General features: G+C 45.2%; 1 protein-coding gene across 1 annotated transcript; it reads left to right on the forward strand.

Annotated features, from left to right (window-relative positions):
- Positions 1-525: 525 nt before the first annotated feature.
- GABPA (GA binding protein transcription factor subunit alpha) lies at positions 526-18,324 on the forward strand. Its single transcript, XM_073584512.1, has 10 exons — positions 526-736; positions 3,543-3,644; positions 5,287-5,431; positions 6,296-6,380; positions 7,045-7,287; positions 9,611-9,805; positions 10,956-11,012; positions 12,202-12,345; positions 12,622-12,814; positions 17,651-18,324. Exons 2-10 carry the CDS (start codon positions 3,568-3,570, stop codon positions 17,877-17,879), a joined length of 1,368 nt encoding a protein of 455 aa, XP_073440613.1. The 5' UTR covers positions 526-736; positions 3,543-3,567; the 3' UTR covers positions 17,880-18,324.
- Positions 18,325-24,828: the final 6,504 nt, after the last annotated feature.

Raw genomic sequence — 24,828 nt, forward strand, 5'->3', positions numbered from 1 at the left:
TCTGCACCTGTGAAAAGCGCCCAGCACCTGTGAAATGCGCAGACGCTGCACCTGTGAAAAGCGCCCAGCACCTGTGAAATGCGCCCAGCACCTGTGAAATGCGCAGACGCTGCACCTGTGAAATGCGCAGACGCTGCACCTGTGAAATGCGCAGACGCTGCACCTGTGAAATGCGCCCAGCACCTGTGAAATGCAGACTCTGCACCTGTGAACCTGTGAAAAGCGCGGCGAGAGGTAAAAATGCGCGCTCCTGAATGCGCGCGCCGCCTTGAGAGGGGTAGAAAGGCGTGCTCCTGAATGCGCGCCTTCCACCATCCCAGCCTGCCCCAGGATCTGGATGTGAGCGCGCTCATAAATGCACCGCCCTCACTGCCGTGGTGAACCAATCAGCGCTGCAGCTCACAACCCCTGCCACCCCACCTGACACGCCCACTTACAGATCTACACTGTAAAGTAAAAACTCACGTCCTGCCCGACTCGACTGCTCCTGTCACGTGGCAACCCGGACCCTTTAGCGCGCCGCACGCTGCCAAGCCCCGCCCACTGACTTCTTTCCCGCTGATTGAGGTCGAGCGGAAGTGCGTCACTCTACTTCCGGTAGTATACAGACAGGCACAGTGTCGCCGTTTCCGCCCGAGCTGTGTTTTGTTTCCGTTGGCCGCGCTGCGCGTTGACGCCACGGTTCATTTCCGTGAGTGGAGGTCGGAAAAAGAAGAGAGGGCGAGAGAAAGAGGCGGTAAGTCTGGAATGGAGGTGTCCGTGCCGAGAGGAGGCCTGCTATTAACCCTGTTACTGCCAGAGGGCTAGCGGTTCTAGTGGATTAGTAACTGGCTGCTGTCACATGGGGCCGCTGTGTGGGACTACAAGCCTCAGCAGTCGCTGCTCCTCGCCCCCTCCTGCTGTGCTCGGTGTGACTTGTCACCATGGCAACTGACCCATCTGGGGGCCACAGTGTCACCAGGAGCCCCAGTGAGCTGGCTGCGATAATTGTGGCCCAGAGCAGAGTCTATGCATCTGTCTGCTGCCTCCGCAGGGTCTGGTGCGGCTTCCGTCATCTGACAGCAAACATGGCTGCTACCGTGTGTGTTCCCTTGAGTCTGCACTGTCAGGTCGGTGTTCCCAAAATCTCAAGCGATCACCAATATTATAGGTGGTCTGACCCCCTATAGGTCCCATGGGGAAACCTGCTGCTCACTGAGGCTTTGACCACTGGAACCCCCCCCAGCTATTGTGAGACCCCTACCCCAGCAACTTTCGGAGCAGAGGAGCACATGCTCAACCTCCTCTCATCATCTATGGACACCAGAAATCCTCGGGGGTTTCCAGCACTCCCATGGACAATGAATGGAGTGACGTTCCAGCGTGCACATCTTCCATCCAAGAGGGGACTGACCAGCCCCGATCACAGGATCGCTGGTAACCCACAAGTAACTTGTGATATCTTTCCTGTTAAAGCATATGGATGTTATCGAGAGTAACTCCCTCTGTGAGTGGAGCACGGCTCTGTATGAGTAGCCCCTAACTTCTAACACCCTTGTATTACGGGGATGCTCAGTTTTACCTGCTAGAGGAAAAAAAAAAGAGTAGGATTGTAAACGCTCATGTGATTGCCTCCAGGGCGGCATTCTCTGATGAGACAACCCGTCGCACATAGTGCTTCTAGGGATATGCTAAAAGTGGGCACACTTTAACCTTTTAATTTACAGTGATTTTGTGGCAAGCACAGGTGACGTGTACAACATGACATAAATGTGTGTTGTGGTCGTCCCCCTTGGCACGCGGTTCCATCACAGTGATATTTCAGGTGCTGTGAGTTCAGGAGTGGGTCTGTAATACTCAGCTATGCTGCTGCTGTAAGCTCCTCTTACATGCCACCAGCAATAGTGAAGACAGGCTCAGGGTGTCAGACAGAGATAAAGGTGTGTGTTTTTTATATTTTTTGCTTTTCCTCCCCTTAAAATAAGTCTCACCTGATGAGGTGCATCCTCTAAGCCTCAGGTCCATGTGAAAAGATGTAAAAGGGGTTATCCAGGACTATTGTATTTTTTCATTATTGGCTGAAGAACAGGCAGGTACTTGCTAACTACCTGTCTGGTGGCACAGAACAGTCACAGACCGCTGCTGCAGTAGATTCTGCAACTTCTCTTCCGCACCTCTCCTTTGATGAGTGAATGGTGACGTCATGCTGATTGACATCCAGCTCTCTGCTGCCTGAGTGCATGGAGCCACCTGTCAATCAGCATATCATCTATCGGCAGTCACATCTTGTCAACAGAGCAGCCCGGAAGAAGAGGCGCTGCTCTGTTGACGTGGATCAGCAGGCTTGCCAGAGCCGGCGCTGGGTAGAACAGACAGGTAGTTGCCTCTGTTAGCAACTACCTGCATGTTTATAAGAAAGAGGGGGGGGGGAAAGGTCCTGGAAAATCCCTCTAATCAGCACAGGCAGGTGACACGGGTGCAGCAGGGTAGAACCCCTTCGGTGTGGGAGATGTAGTGAAGCCGTACTGATGTTGCTGAGCTGAAGGACTGAAATGGGGGAGACAGATGCAGCCTACTGAATACGTCTGAATAGCGCCAGAACTCAACTCTTAAGATTATTAATTTTGCCTTTATTAATGGATATTGAAAATGTTCACAAAATCTAAGATTCCAGCTTTCTGTAAAAACTGGATTAATTTTGAGGTACCTTATAACAGTCAGAACAAGTTCTGTAGTGTGTGCAGCTGAGTTCCATATTAACATCTTTCCTCTCCATCCGTTTCCTGACCCCCATCTGCTCTTCCTGTACAGGCTTCATCCAGAATCGCATATAAATGCCAAGCTACGTTTTTTTGTTTTTTTTTTATTGTGCTTTCATCAGAACTTGCTTTTTAATTAATATTAATTCATAGAGTTCCCCTGATCCATCTGCTTTGTAAGCGCACAGGGTTGTAGGTGGTTTCCTGCTTTGGAGACGCGGAGCTGATCTAGTTCTGGATGACCCGTACCGTCAATTTCAAGGACAACTTTTAGCATCAGTCAGGGTAAAATCTCCTATACAACTGATTGCTTAATGTAGACTATTCCTTTAAGCTTCAATTACCCACGTAGTTACTGCTGCAGTCGTGTGAGCCAAAGCTCTGCATGGATCCAGCAGGAAAGGGAAGTGTAACCCCTCCTTTATGTTCTTCGTTACCCCCAATTCTTTTTTATCCCTAGTGAGCATTTTCCTATCTGCTGCCGTATGTTTGTTGGTACATGTTGCACAGCCAGGCTGTGCTCTTCCTGTCCACCCTGCAGCATATGGACCTGTCGCATTTATTATAGCAGCGCAGCAGTGATGTCACGGAGGATTGATGACGACCTCTGATCGACTGTCTCATTCGTTTTGTGACATCATGTTTTAAATGGCCAAAGTAAATGACAGCAACGTGTGACTTTATAGATCCGTTCAGGTGTTTTTGCTGCTGAATGTGATGTAAATCCATGCTGTATATATGACAATGTTTTGCATTGCTTGTTATGTCAGCAGTAATCTTTATCTGTTTTCTGAAATCATATAGGTTTATATCAGAAAAAAAAATCGCCATGACGAAGAGGGAGGCCGAGGAGCTGATAGAGATAGAAATCGATGGGACAGAAAAGACAGAGTGTACAGAAGAAAGGTATGGAAAATCCCAACTGTAACATTACCCTATGGCTATGTTTACACGTTGTTTTTTAATGCAACTCTTCAGCTGCGTTTTACAGTACCAGTGAAGTATGAGATTTCAGAAATGTCACGCACACAACTTATTTATTTTGTGCAATTCTTTATTTTTGCCAAATGCAGCATGCCACTTTTTTCAGCGTTTTTTTTCACCCATTGAAAGCAATTAAATTTTGGCGTAAAAACGGATACCTGCTTTTTTTTTTTTTTTTTTGTGCCAAAACCTGTTAAAGTAGAATCAAGTTATTTTTTTATGCACTAAACTTTCTCAGCATGCACAAGAGACAAATGTACGATGACCAAAACACTGGGAAAAAAAATGTAACAAAAACCAGGCAATACCTGTTTTTTTTAAACAAATTTCTTACTGCCGAGAGACCTGCAGAAAAAAAACTCATCACAACGCAACGTGTGAACATAGCCTATGTGTTATAACACATGGGTTGGAGGAATGCATGCAAATTAAAAGGGTTTTCCAGTTTAAACACAAACCTCTCCAGTCTAAAGGCCCCGTCACACTAAACGACTTACCAGCGATCCCGACACCGATATGAAGGTGTCAGGATCGCTGGTAAATCGCTATGTGATCGCTGGTGAGCTGTCACACAGACAGCTTCACCAGCGATCAGCACAGCGATGCCGAGCGCCCGGCATTGCTGGCCATCCTGTAAAAAATAGAATCAAAATAAAAAATATAGTTATTCTCACCTTCCGATGTCGCGTTCAGCCATCCTGCCTCTCTCCACGCTCCGGTCCCAGTGATCCTTTGCGAGAATGACCGCGAGATGTCACAGTCTCGTGGGATAACAAAGTCTCGCGGTCATTCGTGCAAAGGATCACTGGGACCGGAGCGTGGAGAGAGGCGGGATGGCTGAACGCGACATCGGAAGGTGAGAATAACTATAATTCTTATTTTTTTAATTATTTTTTACACCTGATCGCTGGTCTCCCGCCTGTCACACGCAGCGATGCGTGCTGGCCAGCGGGAGACCAGCGACCAAAGAAATGTCCAGAGATTTCTTCCAGCGATCAGCGATACCGGCAGGGGGGCCGCTCGCTGATCGCTGTCACACACAGCGATCTCGCTGGTGAGATCGCTGTTACGTCACAAAAGTTGTGACTCAGCAGCGATCTCGCTACTGAGATTGCTTAGTGAGACGGGGCCTTTACTGTAGATTGCTGAATCCTAACTGCGAGCAATATGCATCCGATCGGGGCATCCCTCCATTACCTTCTCCAGTGGTCGTCACGTGACAGCTCATGCAATCTGTGTTTTGGCAGTCACATGATGACTAGTCATCTTTCCTGCTTCTGTTATTGCTCTGTTTGGAGAAGCCAGTTGGCAGGTGATCGCAAGTTGCATACGGACAGTGTACAGATTGCAGGATTCATTAATCTACAGCCAGACTGCAGAAATGTGTGATTTGCCCAGAAACCCCTTTGAGATTTTTTCAGTAATAATTAGGTCATTTGCTTCTCCTGCTCCAGGGAACAATTGAAGTTTTTTTGCAGTTAACCATGTAAGCTAATGATGCCTGTGTTTAACGCTTCTGAAATCTTACAAGTAAAAGTTCTTTTGCCGTACCTTTACATTTCAGCATCATAGAGCAGACCTATACCACTGCAGAGTTTGTCAGCCAGTCTATCGACATAAATGAGCCAATTGGAAATCTTAAGAAACTGTTAGAGCCCAGACTTCAGTGTTCGCTGGACGCTCATGAAATCTGTTTACAAGACATCCAGGTACGTGCACTTGTTATATATATGTGCGACTACAACATAAGGGCACATACATATAGTGTCGTCTTCAGGCGGGTCTGCGCTGAATCCTGAAAAAGTTCTCAGAAAATGCTCAGAAGTGGTAAAATAACTCCCTTCTTCAGGTGTTCTTGGTTTATAGACACTTTGTATTTTACAACACAAGGAAATGGGGTGGCGTAAAAAAAAGTTTGTGAAAGATGATGAAAACCCCACCACCACCATCCCTGCAAAAAAGACACTTGGGGCACTCTCAGTATTTGTAAGCCAAAACTAGGAGTGGGTGAAAAATGTAAAAGTGAGTGACAAAAATGTAGAAGTGGTTGAAGTCTTTCTATTACACTTTTCCTCTGATTGTTCCACTTTTAGTATTGGCTTACAAATACTGAAGGTGTGAACGTGGCCTTAAGGGGAAAAAAAAATTCTGTCGTTTCCTGAACGGCTGGTTGGCCTCGTGTAAAAATCATGTGCACATTTCTTAATAGTCATTCGCATTGTGATGATATGAGGGCAGCTCAGTGGTTAGCACTGTTGCTATGCAGCGCTAGGGTCCTGGGTTCAAAGGACAAAATCCACAAGGAGATTGAATGTTCTCCCCGTGTTTTCGTGGGTTTCCTCTGGGTTCTCTGGTTTCATCCCACATTCCAAAGACTTAATGATAGGGAGTTTAGATTGTGAGTCCCATTGGGGACTGTGCTGATAATGTCTGTTAAGCGCTGTGGAATTAATAGGGTTTAATAAATGAGTAAAATAAATAAAGTGCTGTGGAGTTAATGCCATTATTTAAGTGAGTAAAATAAAACATTTTGCATTCATTTTTTTCCATCATTTGCCTTATTTCTTCAACAGCTCGATCCAGACAGAAGTTTATTTGACCAGGGAGTTAAAACCGATGGATCCGTACAACTGAGTGTGCAAGTTATTTCTCAGCAAGGTTAGTAGTCTGACCTGGATGCATATGTACATACTAAAATACATGTCATAGCAGTATGAGTTGAACGAGCTACATACAACAAATCTCACTTTTTCACTTCTTTTCAGTAAATTATATGATAAACTTACAACTCTCCCTGCAATAGACAAGGCATCACATGGCTAGGTTGACAGAAAAAGAAATGTTATGACATCTGCCATCCACTTTTTATCATTAAAAAAAAATCCTTGCAAAAGCGCGCAGCAGATTTTGATATCCGCAGAATCATATATTTGTTGGGTTTTGTCACTGAATACACACATTGCAGTGCATATTTGAGACCTTAACCTAAATGTCAATGTAAGAGACAGTGGGACAGATTCGCTGTCACGCTCTCATCAGAGGTGACAGTAAGGTGTCAGCGCTGCCTCACTGTGTGGGAGACTGAGGACGGATGCTGCACTCCTGTCACTAATCAAGGGTGATGGAGACCATGCTTGCTGTGGCCTTTTCATAACTGCTTATTATACCCTATTATATTTTGTTGGAGTCCTATTTTATATGAACATATATGATCACAATAATTTGAGTCCATTTCTATGTCATAAATAGTTTTCCTTCTTGATTTGGTGCAAGGCTTGCACACACTTCATGTTGTGCAATGTTTTGTCATTTATGTGCATAGGCCTTGAGCCAAAGCTCAACATACTTGAGATAGTCAAACCTGTAGAGACTGTAGAAGTGGTGATCGATCCGGACGCCCATCATGGAGCGGTGGAAGCTCAGCTTGTAGAAGAGGCTCAGGTGATCACGCTGGACGACACAAAGCATGTCACCATCTCAGATGAAACCTCAGAACAAGTGACCCGGTGGGCTGCGGCATTGGAGGGTTATAGGAAGGAGCAAGAGCGCTTGGGCATACCGTACGGTGAGTGATGGCACATGTCTGCTTGGTGTAGTATATGTGAAGTCTGTTACATTGGGGGATAATTAAGTGTCCTAAATTTAGAGAACGTGACACTAGATCTGACGGCTGAAGTCCAATTTTACAGACTCCACTTCCAGGTTCCTTCCGACATGGGAGGGGGGGATAATCCCCAGTGCCTCCCCTGACCACATCCTTCCCTGCTTTATTTTTTTCTTAATTGTAAAGTGCTGCGGAATATGTTGGCGCTATATAAATAAAAATTATTATTGTTATTATTATTTTCTTTGTTGGTGCCTGACTAGTGATGTGTATGAAGGGATTGGTTCAATTCAGTAGATAAGCCTGTACCCTTTCTTTCTTGGCTAAGCATGGAAGTGCAGCAAGGCCATTGAGACCCAGAGGAGGGTTTTTTTTTTTTTTTTTTCTACATGTAAGAAGCACGTTTTGTCTCGACTTCATAGAACGTTATGCATGAAATAAACTGCAATACTATAGTATTGCAGAGTATTGTATCGGTGATCCTGGCAGGTACAAGCACCCTGGGGAGATTGATTTTACATATATTTATTTCAGAAAAAAGAGGCAGCACTCCAGTATTTTCAAAAATACGAAAGGGACTTAAATAGCCCTGGTGGCGTGGCGGCGTTATTTGCTTGAGAGAGGCTCATTCTAGCCGAAACGTCGCCACGCCACCAGGGCTGTTAAAGTCCCCTTTGTATTTTTGAAAATACTGGAGTGCTGCCTTTTTTTTTTCTCTGAATTTATTTCCTTTGGCAGGGAGGGTCTCTTTGCTGAGAGGCCCTGGCACCCATAGTACTTTTATGTGTGCTGTTCCAATTTTTTGTATTAAAAAAAAGAAAAATTGCTGTGTGTAATTGTACTAATGTTTTACTCCATACTACGTTGAAGATTAAGACTGAAATTAGAATCAAAATGGCAAAATATAGATTAAAAAAAAGGTCAAAGTCGTATGAACTCCAAAAACCAACTACAACTTATATTGCAAAAACAAGTCATACGGTTTGAAAAATAAAGGTATGGCGACTGAAACCAAATGGCTTTCAATTTTCAACACTAGCAAGGGGTAATATGTTTGAAATGCCTCAATAATTGCAGCACATAATGAAATTGCCACCCTCGCCTTGTTCTTTCACACGGTGTAACATTGATAAAATGCATATGAAGAGCCATGTGTGAGTGAATGAGGCCTAAAATAGGATTTACTATTGCTTACAGCCATGAGGAAAGATAAGTACACCCTATTAGAGTTGTATGGTTTTGCGTATCGGGACATAAAGGGAACCCGCCGCCTGAATCATTGGCACAGCCAAAAGTTTTACCATAACCAGGTTCCCCGCATCATGTTCCCACATGCTTTATGCATCCATTAGCCCTCTGCGTCTGTACTGTTACACACTTAACATTATGGCTGGTCCATACAATCAGGGCAACTGTTACCACCCACCTTTCGTGTCTCCCCTTTTTCCCTCATAGATTGTAAGCTTGCGAGCAGGGCCCTCATTCCTCTTGGTATCTGTTATAATCTATGTGATTATTGTTATGCTGTAATGTCTATTGTCTGTACAAGTCCCATGTAAAGTGCTGTGGAGTATGTCGGCGCTATAGAAATAAAATTTATTATTATTATAATCTCGCTGCCTAATCCGCGGGCAGCATAAATTGGATTCTGGCTTTACAATTGCAGCCAGGTATATTTTTATTTGAAACTCTGTTTCAGGAGAAATAATCTTTTAAATGGTTTGTCTCAGAAACTGAGTAAACATTTAATCTATAGATCTTGGAATAATAATCAGTTCCACATTTGGATATATTAAAAAAAGAAAATAAAAAAATGTTCCTGTTCTGAGGTAATCTTCTATATGTGACCCTGCTATGTACTGTGTTTGCGATCATGCAGTGCATCGGAGCTCGTATGTCACAGACTTGATTTATGATGAGCTCACAGGACTGGTGACACAGCAGAAACACTCGCTTTTGTGATGAAACAAACAAGCAGAGAAAATGTGCTGTCTCACATAAAGAAGTAGTTGCAATTCCCTTGTGTGTCATCAGTATACTCACTTCTGCCAGAAGATTAACACTTGAGGACTTGTACACCTGCTGCCATGTAGTCCTCCATAGTCATGATCTCTGTATAACCCTGCCCCCTCCAGTGAATAGCAGCTTTCTGCCTATGTACAGTGTAGTGTGATGTGGGGTTATACAGAACTCCGCATACTCAGCAGTTCTCTACCTGCTAGATCTGCAGCGACACAGTGCCATCTATATCTGGTGTAATCTGCTTCTCTTTGTTCGTTTCCAGATCCACTCCAGTGGTCCACAGACCAAGTGCTACACTGGGTGCTATGGGTGATGAAGGAGTTTGGTATGACCGATATCAATGTGAACGCCCTCAGTATTCCCGGAAGAGAGCTCTGCCAGATCGGGCAAGAAGACTTCTTTCAGAGAGTCCCCAGAGGCGAGATATTATGGAGTCATCTGGAGCTGCTAAGGAAATGTACGAAAACGTTCAGGACATGTGCAGAGGAAATGGTTCTTATGTGTCTGCATGTAATAGTGTTCTTGCTGGTGTCAGCGCTCTGCTTTCAGAGGCCGACTCTATTGGCCCATTGTGTATTGTCTGACAGGCTGGCTACACTTAGTGTAAGATGTGTTATGTGGCTCTTCTGTATGACTACTGAATGGTAAGGTGTGTCCAAGCAGCCGGCTGAGTGTGGCAGGTCCTGCTCGTCTACCCCGCTGTTTGGCAAACCTCAGGAAAGACTGATCATGCAGGGATTAGATTGGGCCAGTGTGCTCCAGAGCACAAGCAACTCTGCAAAATGTTTTTTTTCTTTTTTTTTCTCTGTTGGATGTGCATCTGTGACCGGCATATATCCTCTTAGTGCATATGAGCCCCAGTATATAAATAGGTTTCCTGCTAACAAAAAGCCCTTTTATTTAAAAAATGTTAAACACCTTAGAGCAAATGGACGTGCCTGTAAGTCCACATATGTGTAGGGGGCATAGGAGCTGAGCCCTCGCAACATGCAGCAGATGTCAGCTCTGTTTAACAGCCAGCGTCTGCCTGTAACGGCTTTGTTTGCAACTCTGTTTAACCATTTAGTTGGAGTCAGAGACCCTGATCCCAGCGATGTGTCGTTTACAGCAGGGTTCCCCAACTCCAGTCCTCAAGGCCCACCAACAGATCATGTTTTCAGGATTTCCTTTGTATTGCACAGGTGAAGCCATTATCACCTGAGCAACACTAAGGAAATCCTGAAAATATGATCTGTTGGTGGGCCTTGAGGACTGGAGTTGGGGAACCCTGGTTTACAGGGTTATGTTTTGCTTTTTTTCAATAAAATCGGTGTTTTATCAGCAGGACATTATCGCTACAGGACTATGTGTCTCGTGCCTCCTGGTCCAACTCTGACGGAGCCGCATTCTGCCAATCAGTTGTGTGGGCGGGGTTCTACAGGGCTCAGCATTCAGACCTCTGATGGATTGTATCCCAGCTGCTGCCCCCAGTAACCTAAGTGACACATCCCTGGAAGCAGGGTCTCCGCTCTTAAATCAGATTACACAGCAAAAACCTGTTGACAGATTCCCTTTAAGACTGTTGTTATGGCGTCACTTCATTTATTTTGGTGTTTTTTTCCCACCAGATGTACTAGCAAGCCAAGAACAAGGAGGAGAGATTGCAACGGTCACCATCGATCAGCGTAAGTTATACTTATGTCCTGTGTAATAGAAATGCACTCACCTAAAGCTTAAAGTAGATTTACATTAGTAAGCCTGATGTTGGGATTTTTACATTCTGATGACAAAAGTTTAGTCACATCTTTCTGAAAAACTAAATCGCAGCGTGGCAGCACTTCTGTTATCAGTTTTTCCATAGCAGCCACCTTGAGAAAAATGTCAGATACCGACCCCGGTTACTGCTGGTGTGCAGCATCATACAGAGCATACATGGTTGTCAGGTCACACATACAGGATGTGTGATCTGAAAGCCATAAAGAAGTATCACTATCCCAGACGTGTATGGCAACTATGCCGACCATGCCATAAATATCTGGATATGGGACCTAGAGGCAACATCCGCACTTATGTGGAGAGCCAGTGTACAGGAGATGTGGCCGCTTTCTCCATTCGCTTCCCACTGATTGCTTCTGCTGATCTCATACCTGCAGTAGAAATGAATGTGGAGAGCCCACATGCACGTGGTGCCGCCTCTGCCGTTCATTCTCTGCCCTCACGACCGCCTCTGCCGTTCATTCTCTGCCCTCAAGACCGCCTCTGCCGTTCATTCTCTGCCCTCACGACCGCCTCTGCCGTTCATTCTCTGCCCTCACGACCGCCTCTGCCGTTCATTCTCTGCCCTCACGACCGCCTCTGCCGTTCATTCTCTGCCCTCACGACCGCCTCTGCCGTTCATTCTCTGCCCTCACGACCGCCTCTGCCGTTCATTCTCTGCCCTCACGACCGCCTCTGCCGTTCATTCTCTGCCCATTTATTCCATGGCGCTTTACATGGGAAAAGGGGAAATATAGACAAGTAAAATAAACATGTGCAAGACAAGGGACACACAAGTACAGAAGGAGAGAGCACACTGCCTGTGAGGGCTCACAGTCTACAGGGATGGGTGAGGATATTGATAAAATGTCATAGGCCGCATAGGTTGATTCTGCACCATAATTGTTTCCAATATTTCATTTAAGCTGTTTTTTTTTTTTTTTCTGCAGCCTGTACCAGATGTCACTGATGACTGACAGGGCAGATGTAAAGTTCTCAGGCTGATTTTTGCCACAGATTTGGACTTGGCCTTACAGACTTTATGCCTGGTCTTCAGCAAAAATCTCAGTTCCTGGCGAAATCTACAAAGCTAAAGAAAATGTTCTTGTTTCCTTGCAGCCGTTCAGATCATCCCCGGGACATTGGCGAATACGACGCCAACAACAACCATAAAGGTTATAAACACTCAAACCAAAGTAGCAAAAGTCCAGCGGGCGCCTCGTATATCCGGAGAAGACAGAAGTTCTCCTGGAAATAGAACGGGTAAATGTCACCACTTCAGCTGCATGGATCCTATACATCTAGAGCTGCATTCACAATTCCACTCGGTTACAACTAGAAATCATCCAACACTTTGATAACAGACACAGATATTTTAATTCGTATTAGTGAAATCAAAATTTGACTTCAGTATATGCTTGTACATTGCGTGCAAACTCAACCCCTGAGAATGAGCCATATATCCGTTCCCACCTGAAGGATGAACACACGTGCATCCTATATTAATATTAGACCTAATTGTACCTGTTTTTCCTGCAGGCAATAATGGACAGATTCAGCTCTGGCAGTTCCTCTTAGAGCTGCTCACAGACAAAGATGCCAGAGACTGTATATCTTGGGTGGGAGATGAAGGAGAATTTAAGTTAAACCAACCGGAGCTCGTTGCTCAGAAATGGGGACAACGTAAAAATAAGCCCACCATGAACTACGAGAAGCTCAGTCGTGCACTTAGGTAAGATATGCACACTCTCCGTGTTCTTAGATGTTCATCATAATTGTGCTTTTGCAAAAGTTCAACGTGGGAGGCTGAAAATGTATGTTTTGCATCCTTACAGGCCATGCTCATGTCTTGTTGGTTCCGATTGATGACCAAAATGGATCTGTTAGCTAATTGATAAAAACAGATGCCGAATACGACCCTACTGACTATTAGGTGGATTATCTGCTTTATGTTTGGTGTCTGTTTTCAGAATAGATATACACTAAAAGAAGGAACACAAAAAAAAAAGTCGAAAAAAACCCACGGTAATACTCCTACTAATCAGGACAATCCCAAGAATGCTGGGTAGGGGTGACCCACAAAATAGTATGAGCAATCCATATAATTGGGGATAGGGTAAAGAGGAGCACATAGAAAACTATTAAATGATGACCTTTACTCACCCTCGACCTATCCCAATTTTACAACTTCCTACCAGCGGAGATTAACTGTGGAGAGCCGCTGTGCTGTAGGGGCGCCATTATCGATACAAGTAGGGTGCCAACCTCCGCGGACAGGCAGGTGATCAGTATTAGGGATACAGTATAGTTGAACTGATATTTATGGTCTTTGCTATAAGGAACTTTTTATTGCACTTTTCTTTTTTTTTTTTTTAACTTTTGCACATTGTGACTGTAATTAGATGGTATACGCCGATTAGGTGGAATTGTCCACAGCATTTCCACAACTCCCCGCCGTGGGTAAAGCGCATGTGTTTTGCGATTTGAAGCATCGCTTGGAAAAGTGATTGACTGGTTGGTCACACTTGTCAAGCATAGTGCTTGACAAGTGGGACCAACTTTTTACTATTGATGCTGCATAGGCAGCATCAATAGTAAAATATAGAATGTTAAAAATAATAAATAGGGATATACTTGCCCTCTGTCTGCCTCCGGAGGGCTCCCGGTCCTCAGCGGCGCTGCCAGCAAGTTCCGTTCCCAGGGTTGCTTTGCGACAATGCATCCCTGGGAACGGAACTTGGAGGACATTCAGGGATATTTAGGGGCAGCCGCCGTTGAGTGGTGGTGCCATTTGCCTTGAATAGGGTGCCAACCTCCGCTGGTAGGCAGGTATAAGATTGAGATAAGTCTAGGTTGAGTAAAGGTCATCATTTAATAGTTTATTAAAAGATGTCTTTAGGGTTCTGTGTTATTAATGATGTCATTGTTCCCTAAAGTGTTTTGGATTATGTTTTTAGAACAAAAGAAAAAGCGCAAAATGTGGAACTTTTTTTTAATTCTGTTTGTATGAGATAGCAAACAGATCCATTCTCAGAGTACTGTTTGTCTTTTCCTAAAAGGGCACCCACTAAGCTCCCAAACATGTGAACAGATGCTAAATGGTCCTTGTCTTTGCTACAAATGTTACAGCAATCAATAGTACAATTGAAAATGGGAAACTTTGTAACGAATCACATTAGTGAAATCTGCTTCTTTTTTCCCTTATGAGACATTTCTTTTCCTCTCCCCTGAACATTTCATTCACTATGGGGGAAAAAACTGCTAAGATCCAATTTGGTCAAAACAAGTCAGCCAGTCCACTGAGATATCAGCTGCCTATTGAAGCCTATGTAAAGGGGAGTATGATGGAGAGGAGCGATACACATAAGGAGACACACAGGCAGTGCTGCTTTCTTATCAGTGCTTTAGATCACTTAAGAACAGGTTTCACAGCTGCATATGGAGACCAGAGCAAGAATCCCTTGTATGTGTTCCGTGTATGGGGATCTAGCAGCTGGCCTCCACCCCACTAGCTCAGAGACATCTGAAAATTAGAGACTGCAGAGGCGAAAAATGCAGGATACAAGTAATTTCCTGAAACAGTGTTATTCTTTTGTATATTAGACAGCTTAATCTAAAGTGTCCCTAAACTGACAGGTATTCTGTAAAGGAGTTTTCTCATCTTATTAACCCCTTAACGACCAGGGGTATTTTTGGTTTTACATTTTCATTTTTCCCTCCCCTTCTTTCCAGAGCCATAACTTTTTTATTTTTCCGTTTATATGGCCATGTGAGGGCTTATTTTTTGCGGGACGAGTTGTACTTTTAAATGACATCATTGGTTTTACCATATCGTGTACTCGAAAACGGGAAAAAAATTCCAAGGCGGTGAAATTGCAAAAAAAGTGCAATCCCACACTTGTTTTTTGCTTGGCTTTTTTGTTAGATTCACTAGATGCTAAATCTGACCTGCCATTATGATTCTCCAGGTCATTGCGAGTTCATAGTCACCAAACATGTCTATGTCCTCTTTTATCTAAGTGGTGAAAAAAAATTCCAAAGTTTGCTAAAAAAAAAAAAAAATTTGCGCAATTTTCCGAGACCCGTAGCGTCTCCATTTTTCATGATCTGGGGTCGGATGAGGGCTTATTTTTGCCGTGCCGGACTGACGTTTTTAATGATGCCATTTTTGTGCAGATACGTTCTTTTGATCGCCCGTTATTGCATTTTAATGCAATGTCGTGGTGACCAAAAAAAACGTAATTCTGGCGTTTTGAATTTTTTTCTCGCTACGCCGTTTAGCGATTGGGTTAATGCTTTTTTTTATTGATAGATCGGGCGATTCTGAACGCGGCAATACCTAATGTGTATGTGGGATTTTTTTTTACTGTTTTATTTTGATTGGGGCGAAAGGGGGGTGATTTGAACTTTTAGGTTTTTTTTAATTTTTTTTTATTTTCAGCGCCGGAGCCCTCATCAAAGCAGGGGAAATGTCTGATGACGGACTGTGTCCGTCATTGGACATTAAGGGGTTAAATAAGTAAAATTCCAAAGTGCTTGTAAAAAAGAGAAACTTTAGCATTTTACCCCTTTGTAAAAAAAAAAAAAAAAATACTCAACAATAGAGGGATTTTTAGTTTCTAGATTTCCCTGCCCATTGCCTAGGGTGTAAGCGCACACTCTTGTGTAGGAAACCAGCCACTTCGGATTTACTGCAGATGTGGCTGGTTTCTTGCGCAAGAGCGTTCGCTTATGAGCTGTTTGATACGCAGCTTGCACGTGCTGCTCTGAAGCTGCCAAGATCTGTCCTGCTTCAGTGCCCCTGTTGCGGGCACATGGGTTATACCAGGAGCCCAACCGTGCTTCTGGACTGAACTGTCCATCTTCAGCAGGGCAGCCGTGCCTCTGGACTGAACTGTCCATCTTCAGCAGGGCAGCCGTGCCTCTGGACTGAACTGTCCCATCTTCAGTAGGGCAGCCGTGCCTCTGGACTGAACTGTCCCATCTTCAGGAGGGCAGCCGTGCCTCTGGACTGAACTGTCCCATCTTCAGCAGGGCAGCCGTGCCTCTGGACTGAACTGTCCCATCTTCAGCAGGGCAGCCGTGCCTCTGGACTGAACTGTCCCATCTTCAGCAGGGCAGCCGTGCCTCTGGACTGAACTGTCCCATCTTCAGCAGGGCAGCCGTGCCTCTGGACTGAACTGTCCCATCTTCAGCAGGGCAGCCGTGCCTCTGGACTGAACTGTCCCATCTTCAGCAGGGCAGCCGTGCCTCTGGACTGAACTGTCCCATCTTCAGCAGGGCAGCCGTGCCTCTGGACTGAACTGTCCCATCTTCAGCAGGGCAGCCGTGCCTCTGGACTGAACTGTCCCATCTTCAGCAGGGCAGCCGTGCCTCTGGACTGAACTGTCCCATCTTCAGCAGGGCAGCCGTGCCTCTGGACTGAACTGTCCCATCTTCAGCAGGGCAGCCGTGCCTCTGGACTGAACTGTCCCATCTTCAGCAGGGCAGCCGTGCCTCTGGACTGAACTGTCCCATCTTCAGCAGGGCAGCCGTGCCTCTGGACTGAACTGTCCCATCTTCAGCAGGGCAGCCGTGCCTCTGGACTGAACTGTCCCATCTTCAGCAGGGCAGCCGTGCCTCTGGACTGAACTGTCCCATCTTCAGCAGGGCAGCCGTGCCTCTGGACTGAACTGTCCCATCTTCAGCAGGGCAGCCGTGCCTCTGGACTGAACTGTCCCATCTTCAGCAGGGCAGCCGTGCCTCTGGACTGAACTGTCCCATCTTCAGCAGGGCAGCCGTGCCTCTGGACTGAACTGTCCCATCTTCAGCAGGGCAGCCGTGCCTCTGGACTGAACTGTCCCATCTTCAGCAGGGCAGCCGTGCCTCTGGACTGAACTGTCCCATCTTCAGCAGGGCAGCCGTGCCTCTGGACTGAACTGTCCCATCTTCAGCAGGGCAGCCGTGCCTCTGGACTGAACTGTCCCATCTTCAGCAGGGCAGCCGTGCCTCTGGACTGAACTGTCCCATCTTCAGCAGGGCAGCCGTGCCTCTGGACTGAACTGTCCCATCTTCAGCAGGGCAGCCGTGCCTCTGGACTGAACTGTCCCATCTTCAGCAGGGCAGCCGTGCCTCTGGACTGAACTGTCCCATCTTCAGCAGGGCAGCCGTGCCTCTGGACGGAACTGTCCCATCTTCAGCAGGGCAGCCGTGCCTCTGGACGGAACTGTCCCATCTTCAGCAGGGCAGCCGTGCCTCTGGACGGAACTGTCCCATCTTCAGCAGGGCAGCCGTGCCTCTGGACGGAACTGTCCCATCTTCAGCAGGGCAGCCGTGCCTCTGGACGGAACTGTCCCATCTTCAGCAGGGCAGCCGTGCCTCTGGACGGAACTGTCCCATCTTCAGCAGGGCAGCCGTGCCTCTGGACGGAACTGTCCCATCTTCAGCAGCGCTGGGGGGGTTGCGCTCTTGTAAAAAGAGAATTTATTTTAATCACTTGTCTTATTTTGCTTTTTCTTTTATTTACATTTTAACCATAAACCCTCATGCTGTATATTTATATATATTTTTTTTCTCTCTGGTCCTCTAGATATTACTATGATGGGGACATGATCTGTAAAGTTCAAGGCAAAAGGTTTGTCTACAAGTTTGTTTGTGACCTGAAGACTTTAATCGGATACAGCGCAGCTGAGCTGAGCCGCCTGGTGTCCGAGTGCGAGCAGAAGAAGATGGCCAAGCTGCAGTTACATGGTTTAGGACAGCCGGTCACAGCCGTGGCCCTGGCCACAGCATCATTGCATTCGGACAAAGACAACTAGGCATTTCAGAAACCCGCCTGCACCCACGGGCCACATTCTACCACCATGCAAGTTTCTCACCTCAGAGCCCAAGGCGCTTTTATTTTCAGACTGTACAGTGTTCGGCTTGATTTTCTACAGAGGACTTTAATGAATTTGGAACTTGTTATTTTTTCATATTACAAGTTTCTTTGCCAGAGCCCTTTACACAAAGGGAGCAGGAAATATTTTATATATTTTGAATATGAAGCGATAATTTACAATTTTTAGTAAGGTTTCCTCATGGAGGATATATTATTCATCCATCATTTCAGTTAGAAATACCCTAAACTTTTCCAAGTCTTTATTATTTTTATTTTTTTGTTTCTATTTTTTTATATAAATCTGCTGATCTTCTTTATGTCGAGGATCCCAAGATGCATTTTGTTTTCTGCTTCAATAACACTATACAGTATAGATTTCTCAATGTGTTCAAAGCTTTTATGCTCAAAATATATGAATTCAGATATTTTGGGGGGGAGGATCAGAATGTTTTGTAGAGGAGGCAACACACCACATATAAAATGTATGTTAGCGTTCAGCTAAAAAGGTGTGCAGGACCCTGGTCCAATGGCCATGTACATGGCTGCTGGATTAAAGCTCTGAGAACCTCCTCTTACCTGTTGGTGTCCCCGGAGGGCCTCTTCTGATTAGATGGGTCCGTGGCCTCATTATATGGCAGCACAATGCCCACATGACATTGCAGGAGGGCCAACAAATCAGAAGAGGCTAAGGATCCATCATTGCAATAAAACAACAATCACCTTCTGGCTGATCCCATGCCGGTCTCTGTATTTGGGCCCCTAGCTTGTCACATGTGGCCACTACAATCTGCGCCTACTGGGGACAGGCTATATGATACTCTGCTCCATTGTTATGGGGATTTAGTTTGTTCAGATCTTTGAAAACCTGGAATTTGTCTACAGGGGTCTGCAATTCCACTATTTGTGAACAAACCTGTAAGATTGGTGAAATATAAGAGGATGTCCACTACTTTATCATTGATCACCTATCTTCAGGATAGGTCATCAATGCCTGATGGTTCAGGGTCCGGCATCCCCTCCCCCGTTCAGCTGTTCTTGGCAGCCGCCGGCCGGAACTCCTCATTTGTGGAGCTGTTCCATCGTCTTATAGATGCCATGGCTGGGTACTATCGGAAGACGGAGCTGCTCTGCAATTGACCAGTTGTGGCCTGCGGACACTGAGGGCAACAGATCCCCGGGACATACACCAAGGAGATGGGATGAACTTTTGTAGATATGGTGAAACCAAGTATGCTCATTATTTTATCTTTTATTTTTGTATTCGTAAAATGGGGTGATTCAAATATTTTTTTCATTTTTTTTTAGTTTTATGAGCTTTTCAAGTGAGTGATGCTACTAGTAATTGATAACTGTCTGTGCATGCAGTCATGTAGGAAAGACTGGTACTCGCGGAGTTGGACCACCCACTGGACTGGTATATGCACAAACTTTACCAGGGAGATTTCAATCAGTAAAACTTTCAGAGCTGTTTGACATGTCTATGCAATTCAGTTTGATGTCAGACTGCAATGCACGGAGTGGCCGGGGCTCTCCAGATTGGTGCGTGACAGCTTCATATATTTCCATGAAGCGATCATGCTCAGGTCAGGAGATGTGCAGCCAAGTCCGTACATTGCAATTCAACATCAGACCGAATTACTGAAATCAACCTGATTAGCGCCTCCTGCTTTATACTGTTACATCCTGCCTGCAGATCAGATGCAGTTTGCGTCCTGACGGGTTTCCTTTTAAGGATTTTGCAGTTTGAAAGGAATAGCGCAACATTTTTCTTTTCAGATCATAATATTAAAAAAAAACTTCAAAATAAAATGAGTAATCTTGCAATTTTCACATTGGCCACTGGGCCTTATTTAGACTCCAAATTCAAGTCCTTTATGGAAGAGATTTCATCAGTCTCCGTATTATCAGAGGCAGGATTACAATGACGGGTAACTCCTCTATACACAGCTGATAACACAGGATTCGCCATAGGCAATGTCACAGTCCACCTCCTGTTTCACAATGACTCATTAGATGCTTCAGTACGAAAGATAGGGTTGAGGTCTGTACATTACGGCTATGTACATGTTTCCTTTGTACAGGGAGTTGATCTAAAAAAGAAAAAAAAAAAAAAAAAAAAAACTTGTGGCCAGTGTGAAAACATTTTTCTTTCAAAGCAGATTGTGATATGAGTTTAAAAAAAAAAAAAAAAACCATTAACACAAATGAAAGGAGTTGGGTCTCCTGTACTAGACCTTCAACTTTTAGTCAAAGTGGAGAGCAGCTCCAATAACCATGCCTCAGTATGGAGGACCTGGCATGTCTGTACATTACACAGACGGCCTGTTAATTTTCATGAAGCCTGTGATACTTTCTCTCACCTGCGGAGGTGCTGCAGAGAAATTTGAACACTTGCTATCAATGTCCCTCACTACATAGCTACCTGTGTCACATAAGTGTGAAGCCCGAGAGATGTGAAGTCAAAACCATAGTGTAATGGAGCTGTGTCCTTGTCCGATATGTCTGAAATATAAATGCTGCATAGAACTCAATAGATGCGGACATCTTTGGGGAAAATGTATATGCTTTTTTTTTTTTTTTTTTTTTACTGTATTTTGGGATAAAAAAAATAATGCAGTTGCGTTTCATTGAATATTTCTGAACTGTTTGCTTGCTATGAGCCGTGTTACTGTGTATTACTGACTGCAAAATGAGTTAACTGAGGATCCATCAGTGAGCTTGTTCTGACCGGGAGTTTTTAACTCTTCTTTATACCATTGTTGGAGCTCATCTCATCTGATTTATGAACACATCAAAGTTGAGCTGATCTTTGATACGAGTCGGCTGCCAGGAGCTCGGAAAGAGACAATGGAATTACAAACTCGCTGTCAGAATGAGCTCATTGACAAATTCTCAATCAAAGGGAAACTTGCCCCCTGATTTTTGCTGCCCAAACCGTAGCCAGCATAAATCAGAGCCCGGTCTGCTGTGCAGTTTGGGGCCCATGACCAGAGCCTAGTTCCAGTGCTGCTGTAGATGACTGACAGGTCTCTCCCACAGCAGCTCACTTGTCAATCAACTGCAACGGTGCTGGGAAGAACTGTCCGAGGGGGCCACACTGGACTAAGGAAGGCTGGAAGGGGGTGTAACCCCTTCACTACCATTTTTATGTCAAAGGTCCTGTCCCTGCCTTTGATGTGGACTCACTGGCCAAGTTTGCAGCTTTCCCTGCAGGTGACAGCTGATTTAATCAGTGATCATGTGCCTGTAACAGCTGCCCAATAAAAAAAATATGCACATTTGGTATCGCTGCGTTCACAACGTCCGATCTATCAAAATCTATTAATCCGATCGGGAAACTGTGTATCGAGGAAACAAAATCTAAACGCCAGAATTACTACTTTTTTTTTTTTAGCTGCTGCAACATTGCAATAAGAGGTGATAAAAGCATTATATCTACCCCAATATGGTGTCAGTAAAAACATTGGCTCAGGGTGAAAAAAAAAAAAACCCTTTTCCTGCCCCAGATCTCTGAAAATGTTGACATAAGCAAAACATTTTTTTGTCACACATATTTCTGTATTATTTTTTTTTCACTTCTTAAATAATTAAAAAAAACAAAAAAAAAAAAAAAAAACCTATACATGTTTGCTATCTACCCACTGCTACTGCCTTGGAGAATTATATTACCGGGTCAGTTTTACCATATAGTGAATGTGGTAAATGAAAAAACACAAAAAAAAAAATTGTGGAATTGCACTTTTTTTTTTTTTTTTTTCTTTCAATTTCCCTACACTTGGATTTTTTTTTCCCACTTTCCAGTACACTGTGCGGTAAAATCAATGGTGTCGCTCAAAAGTACAACTCGTCCCGCAAACCACAAACCCCATGTGGAAAAAATAGAAAAAAAGTTATGACTGTGGGAAGAAGGGGAGAAAAAAAATGGAAGGTCATGATATATAATGGTCATGATCATAATATGCCTGCCTGCAGTTTTGCATCCGGGTTCCATTACATGCTGCCTGATGAGGGGTTTGTGCAGCATTAATCAGGTGACACAGAGAAAGTTGGCTCTGTTCTTTGGGGGACGGTTTCTTCTGTTCCTGTATGTTTCTTCCTGCTTATGATTGGTCAACGTTAGGCAGGGGAAAAAGTAAACGCCCACAGAGACTCATTTCTGCTAGCGCCCCATTGGCTATCGTGGAAATTAGCATTTTGGATGCCATAAACTACCAGCTGATATTTCCACAGTAGAGATGAGAAATATAATAATAATTTATTTTTATGGGGGTTTTTTTTCCAGCTCTGCAGCTGCTATTCCATAATGTGGCCAGTTTACGGTCTCTCTTGGTGGCGTTTTTCCTTTTTCCTGTGATGTCCCAGCGCAGCTCCTTCTTTTTACACTCTGGCAGTGACGCACCATTAAGTTGATTGTACCTAGCTGCTGGGAATTTTATTTTCTTTATCGCCTTATTGGGGGACACAGAATACCATGGGTGTATACTGCTGCTGCTAGGAGGCTGACACTATGCAAAAACAATAAAATTAGCTCCTCCCCGGCAGTATACACCCACCGACAGGCACCAAGCACCTCAGTTTGTGCTTAGTGTCTGTAGGAGGCGGACCGGGATCTCCCCAGATCCGCATTTTTCTTTTCAGGTTTAGTCTGAACTTTTTAATTTTTCCCTCTTTTGTCTTTTAGGTTATTTTCCATCGGGAAACAGGGTGTAGTTGTCACCCTGATTTCCCATATCATGCGGCTGAGCGAGCAGTGTGGTGTCATCCACATCGCAACTCTCAGTACCGCAGGCAGGATTTTTCCCTTTCGCCTTCCGGTGATAAGGGTTGTGGACAGGTGGCTAGTCCTTGCCGAATCCCCCTCCTCACCCCTCTCTCGGGACAGGGCTGAGAGGAAGACGGCGATCGCAGGTGTTTTAAGCCGTCTTCTGCAGGATGCGGGTACAGAGGACTCCCTTCCCCCCAGCGGCCTGCCGTTTCCCCGTGGGCCCCTGTGGTCATCCTCTTCAGGGACGTCAGGTAAGTGCCTGTACGTTCCCTCCGGCCCCGCATAACCTCCGTGAATGGCAGAAGTTGTACCTTTGTGATTTCAGGTCCACAATTTTTGAATTTCCCGCCCTCTCTGCCTGCCGCGCGCTCACGCCGCTTGTTTCTCACTCCCAGGGAGACACTGGGGATTCCTCCACTCACCACACAGCGTCACAAGCAGGGGAGGCAGACTTCCCAGGGCCACTGTCAGATCAGCTCCGTTATGTCGGCGCTGGCATGGGGCTGCGGCGTCTTCACTTTCACTTTCCCTCACAGTCTCCTCATCGCTGTGCTCCCTCCTCCCTTCCTGAGCGCGCTCTTTTCAGCGCGCCTTTACTAGCCCATCACAGGGCTCCTTTTCGTTTCATATGCCAGCCTTCTCCTTCGGCCATGCCCTCTCCTTCGCTGTTAACCAGTCATGGAGCCTCCAGCACAAGGATTTCCTGGTTGTTTCACTCCTTCCTGCGCTGTTTCATAGAATCGTAGAGTTGGAAGGGACCTCCTGGGCCATCTGGTCCAACCCCCTGCTCTAAGCAGGATTCGCTAAATCATCCCAGTCAGATGTCTGTCCAGCCTCTGTTTGAAGACTTCCATTCAAGGAGAACTCACCACTTCTCGTGGCAGCCTGTTCCACTCATTGATCACTCTAACTGTCAAAAAGTTTTTTCTAATATCTAATCTGTGTCTCCTCCCATTCAGTTTCATCCCATTGCTTCTAGTCTTTCCTTGTGCAAATGAGAATAAAGTTGATCCTTCTACAATGTGACAGCCCTTTAGATATTTGTAGACAGCTATTAAGTCTCCTCTCAGTCTTCTCTTTTGCAAACTAAACATTCCCAAATCCTGCAACCTTTCCTCATAAGACAGGGTTTGCAGACCGGTCACCATTCTGGTCGCTCTTTTCTGAACTTGCTCCAGTTTGTTGATGTCTTTTTTAAAATGTGGTGCCCAAAACTGGACACAATATTCCAGATGAGGTCTGACCAAAGAGGAGTAGAGGGAAATAATGACTTCACGTGATCTAGACTGTATGCTTCTGTTAATACATCCTAGAATTGCATTTGCCTTTTTTGCTGCTGCATCACACTGTTGACTCATATTCAGTCTGTGATCTATTAGTATACCCAAGTCTTTTTCACATGTGCTGTCACTTAGCCCTATTCCTCCCATTCTATATATGCTTTTTCCATTTTTATTGCCCAGATGTAGTACTTTGCATTTCTCCCTGTTAAAAACCATTCTGTTAGTTGCTGCCCACTTCTCCAGTTTATTTAAATCTTTTTGAATCCTCTCTCTCTCTTCTCTAGTATTAGCTATCCCTCCTAGCTTTGTGTCATCAGCAAATTTAATCAGTTTACCCTCAATTCCTTCATCTAAATCGTTGATAAAGATGTTGAACAATACAGGGCCCAGGACAGAGCCCTGTGGTACCCCACTTGAGACATTCTTCCAACTGGATGTGCAGCCATTTACGACCACTCTTTGGGTCCGATCACTAAGCCAGTTATGAATCCACCTAACAGTTGCCTTGTCCATTCCATACTTAATCATTTTTTCAATAAGGATTGTTTGGGGGACACTTCAGCGTTTTCTGCTGCTCACAGAATCTCGGTAGGCTCTGCTCTGAGGCAAAGATTAGCTCTCCTCGGCAGTTATTCCTTAAATCCTGCGGCCATTCAGTGCAGTCTACTTATGCCCAACCCTTCAGGGGATCTCTGCTTCAGGCCCACCGCTATCTATTACGCCTGTGCGCGCTGTAAAAAGAAGTGGGCATCGGGTCAGTCGTCTCCATTCTGCCCCCCCTGCAGTCCTTCCAATATGTCAGCATCTCAGGAGCGCACAGAGTCCCGGGCGGAGGGCGC

This window comes from Dendrobates tinctorius, unplaced genomic scaffold, assembly GCF_039654945.1.
Source record: "Dendrobates tinctorius isolate UK_male_01 unplaced genomic scaffold, ASM3965494v1 ptg000084l, whole genome shotgun sequence".
Classification (NCBI taxonomy): domain Eukaryota; kingdom Metazoa; phylum Chordata; class Amphibia; order Anura; family Dendrobatidae; genus Dendrobates; species Dendrobates tinctorius.

Bases quoted from the DNA above. Each gene is read 5' to 3' on its own strand.
- GABPA (XM_073584512.1), top strand. From the start codon at position 3,568: ATGACGAAGAGGGAGGCCGAGGAGCTGATAGAGATAGAAATCGATGGG. The intron at 3,645-5,286 runs GTATGGAAAATC...TTTACATTTCAG, and splicing joins ACAGAGTGTACAGAAGAAAG to CATCATAGAGCAGACCTATA. The intron at 7,288-9,610 runs GTGAGTGATGGC...GTTCGTTTCCAG, and splicing joins GCGCTTGGGCATACCGTACG to ATCCACTCCAGTGGTCCACA.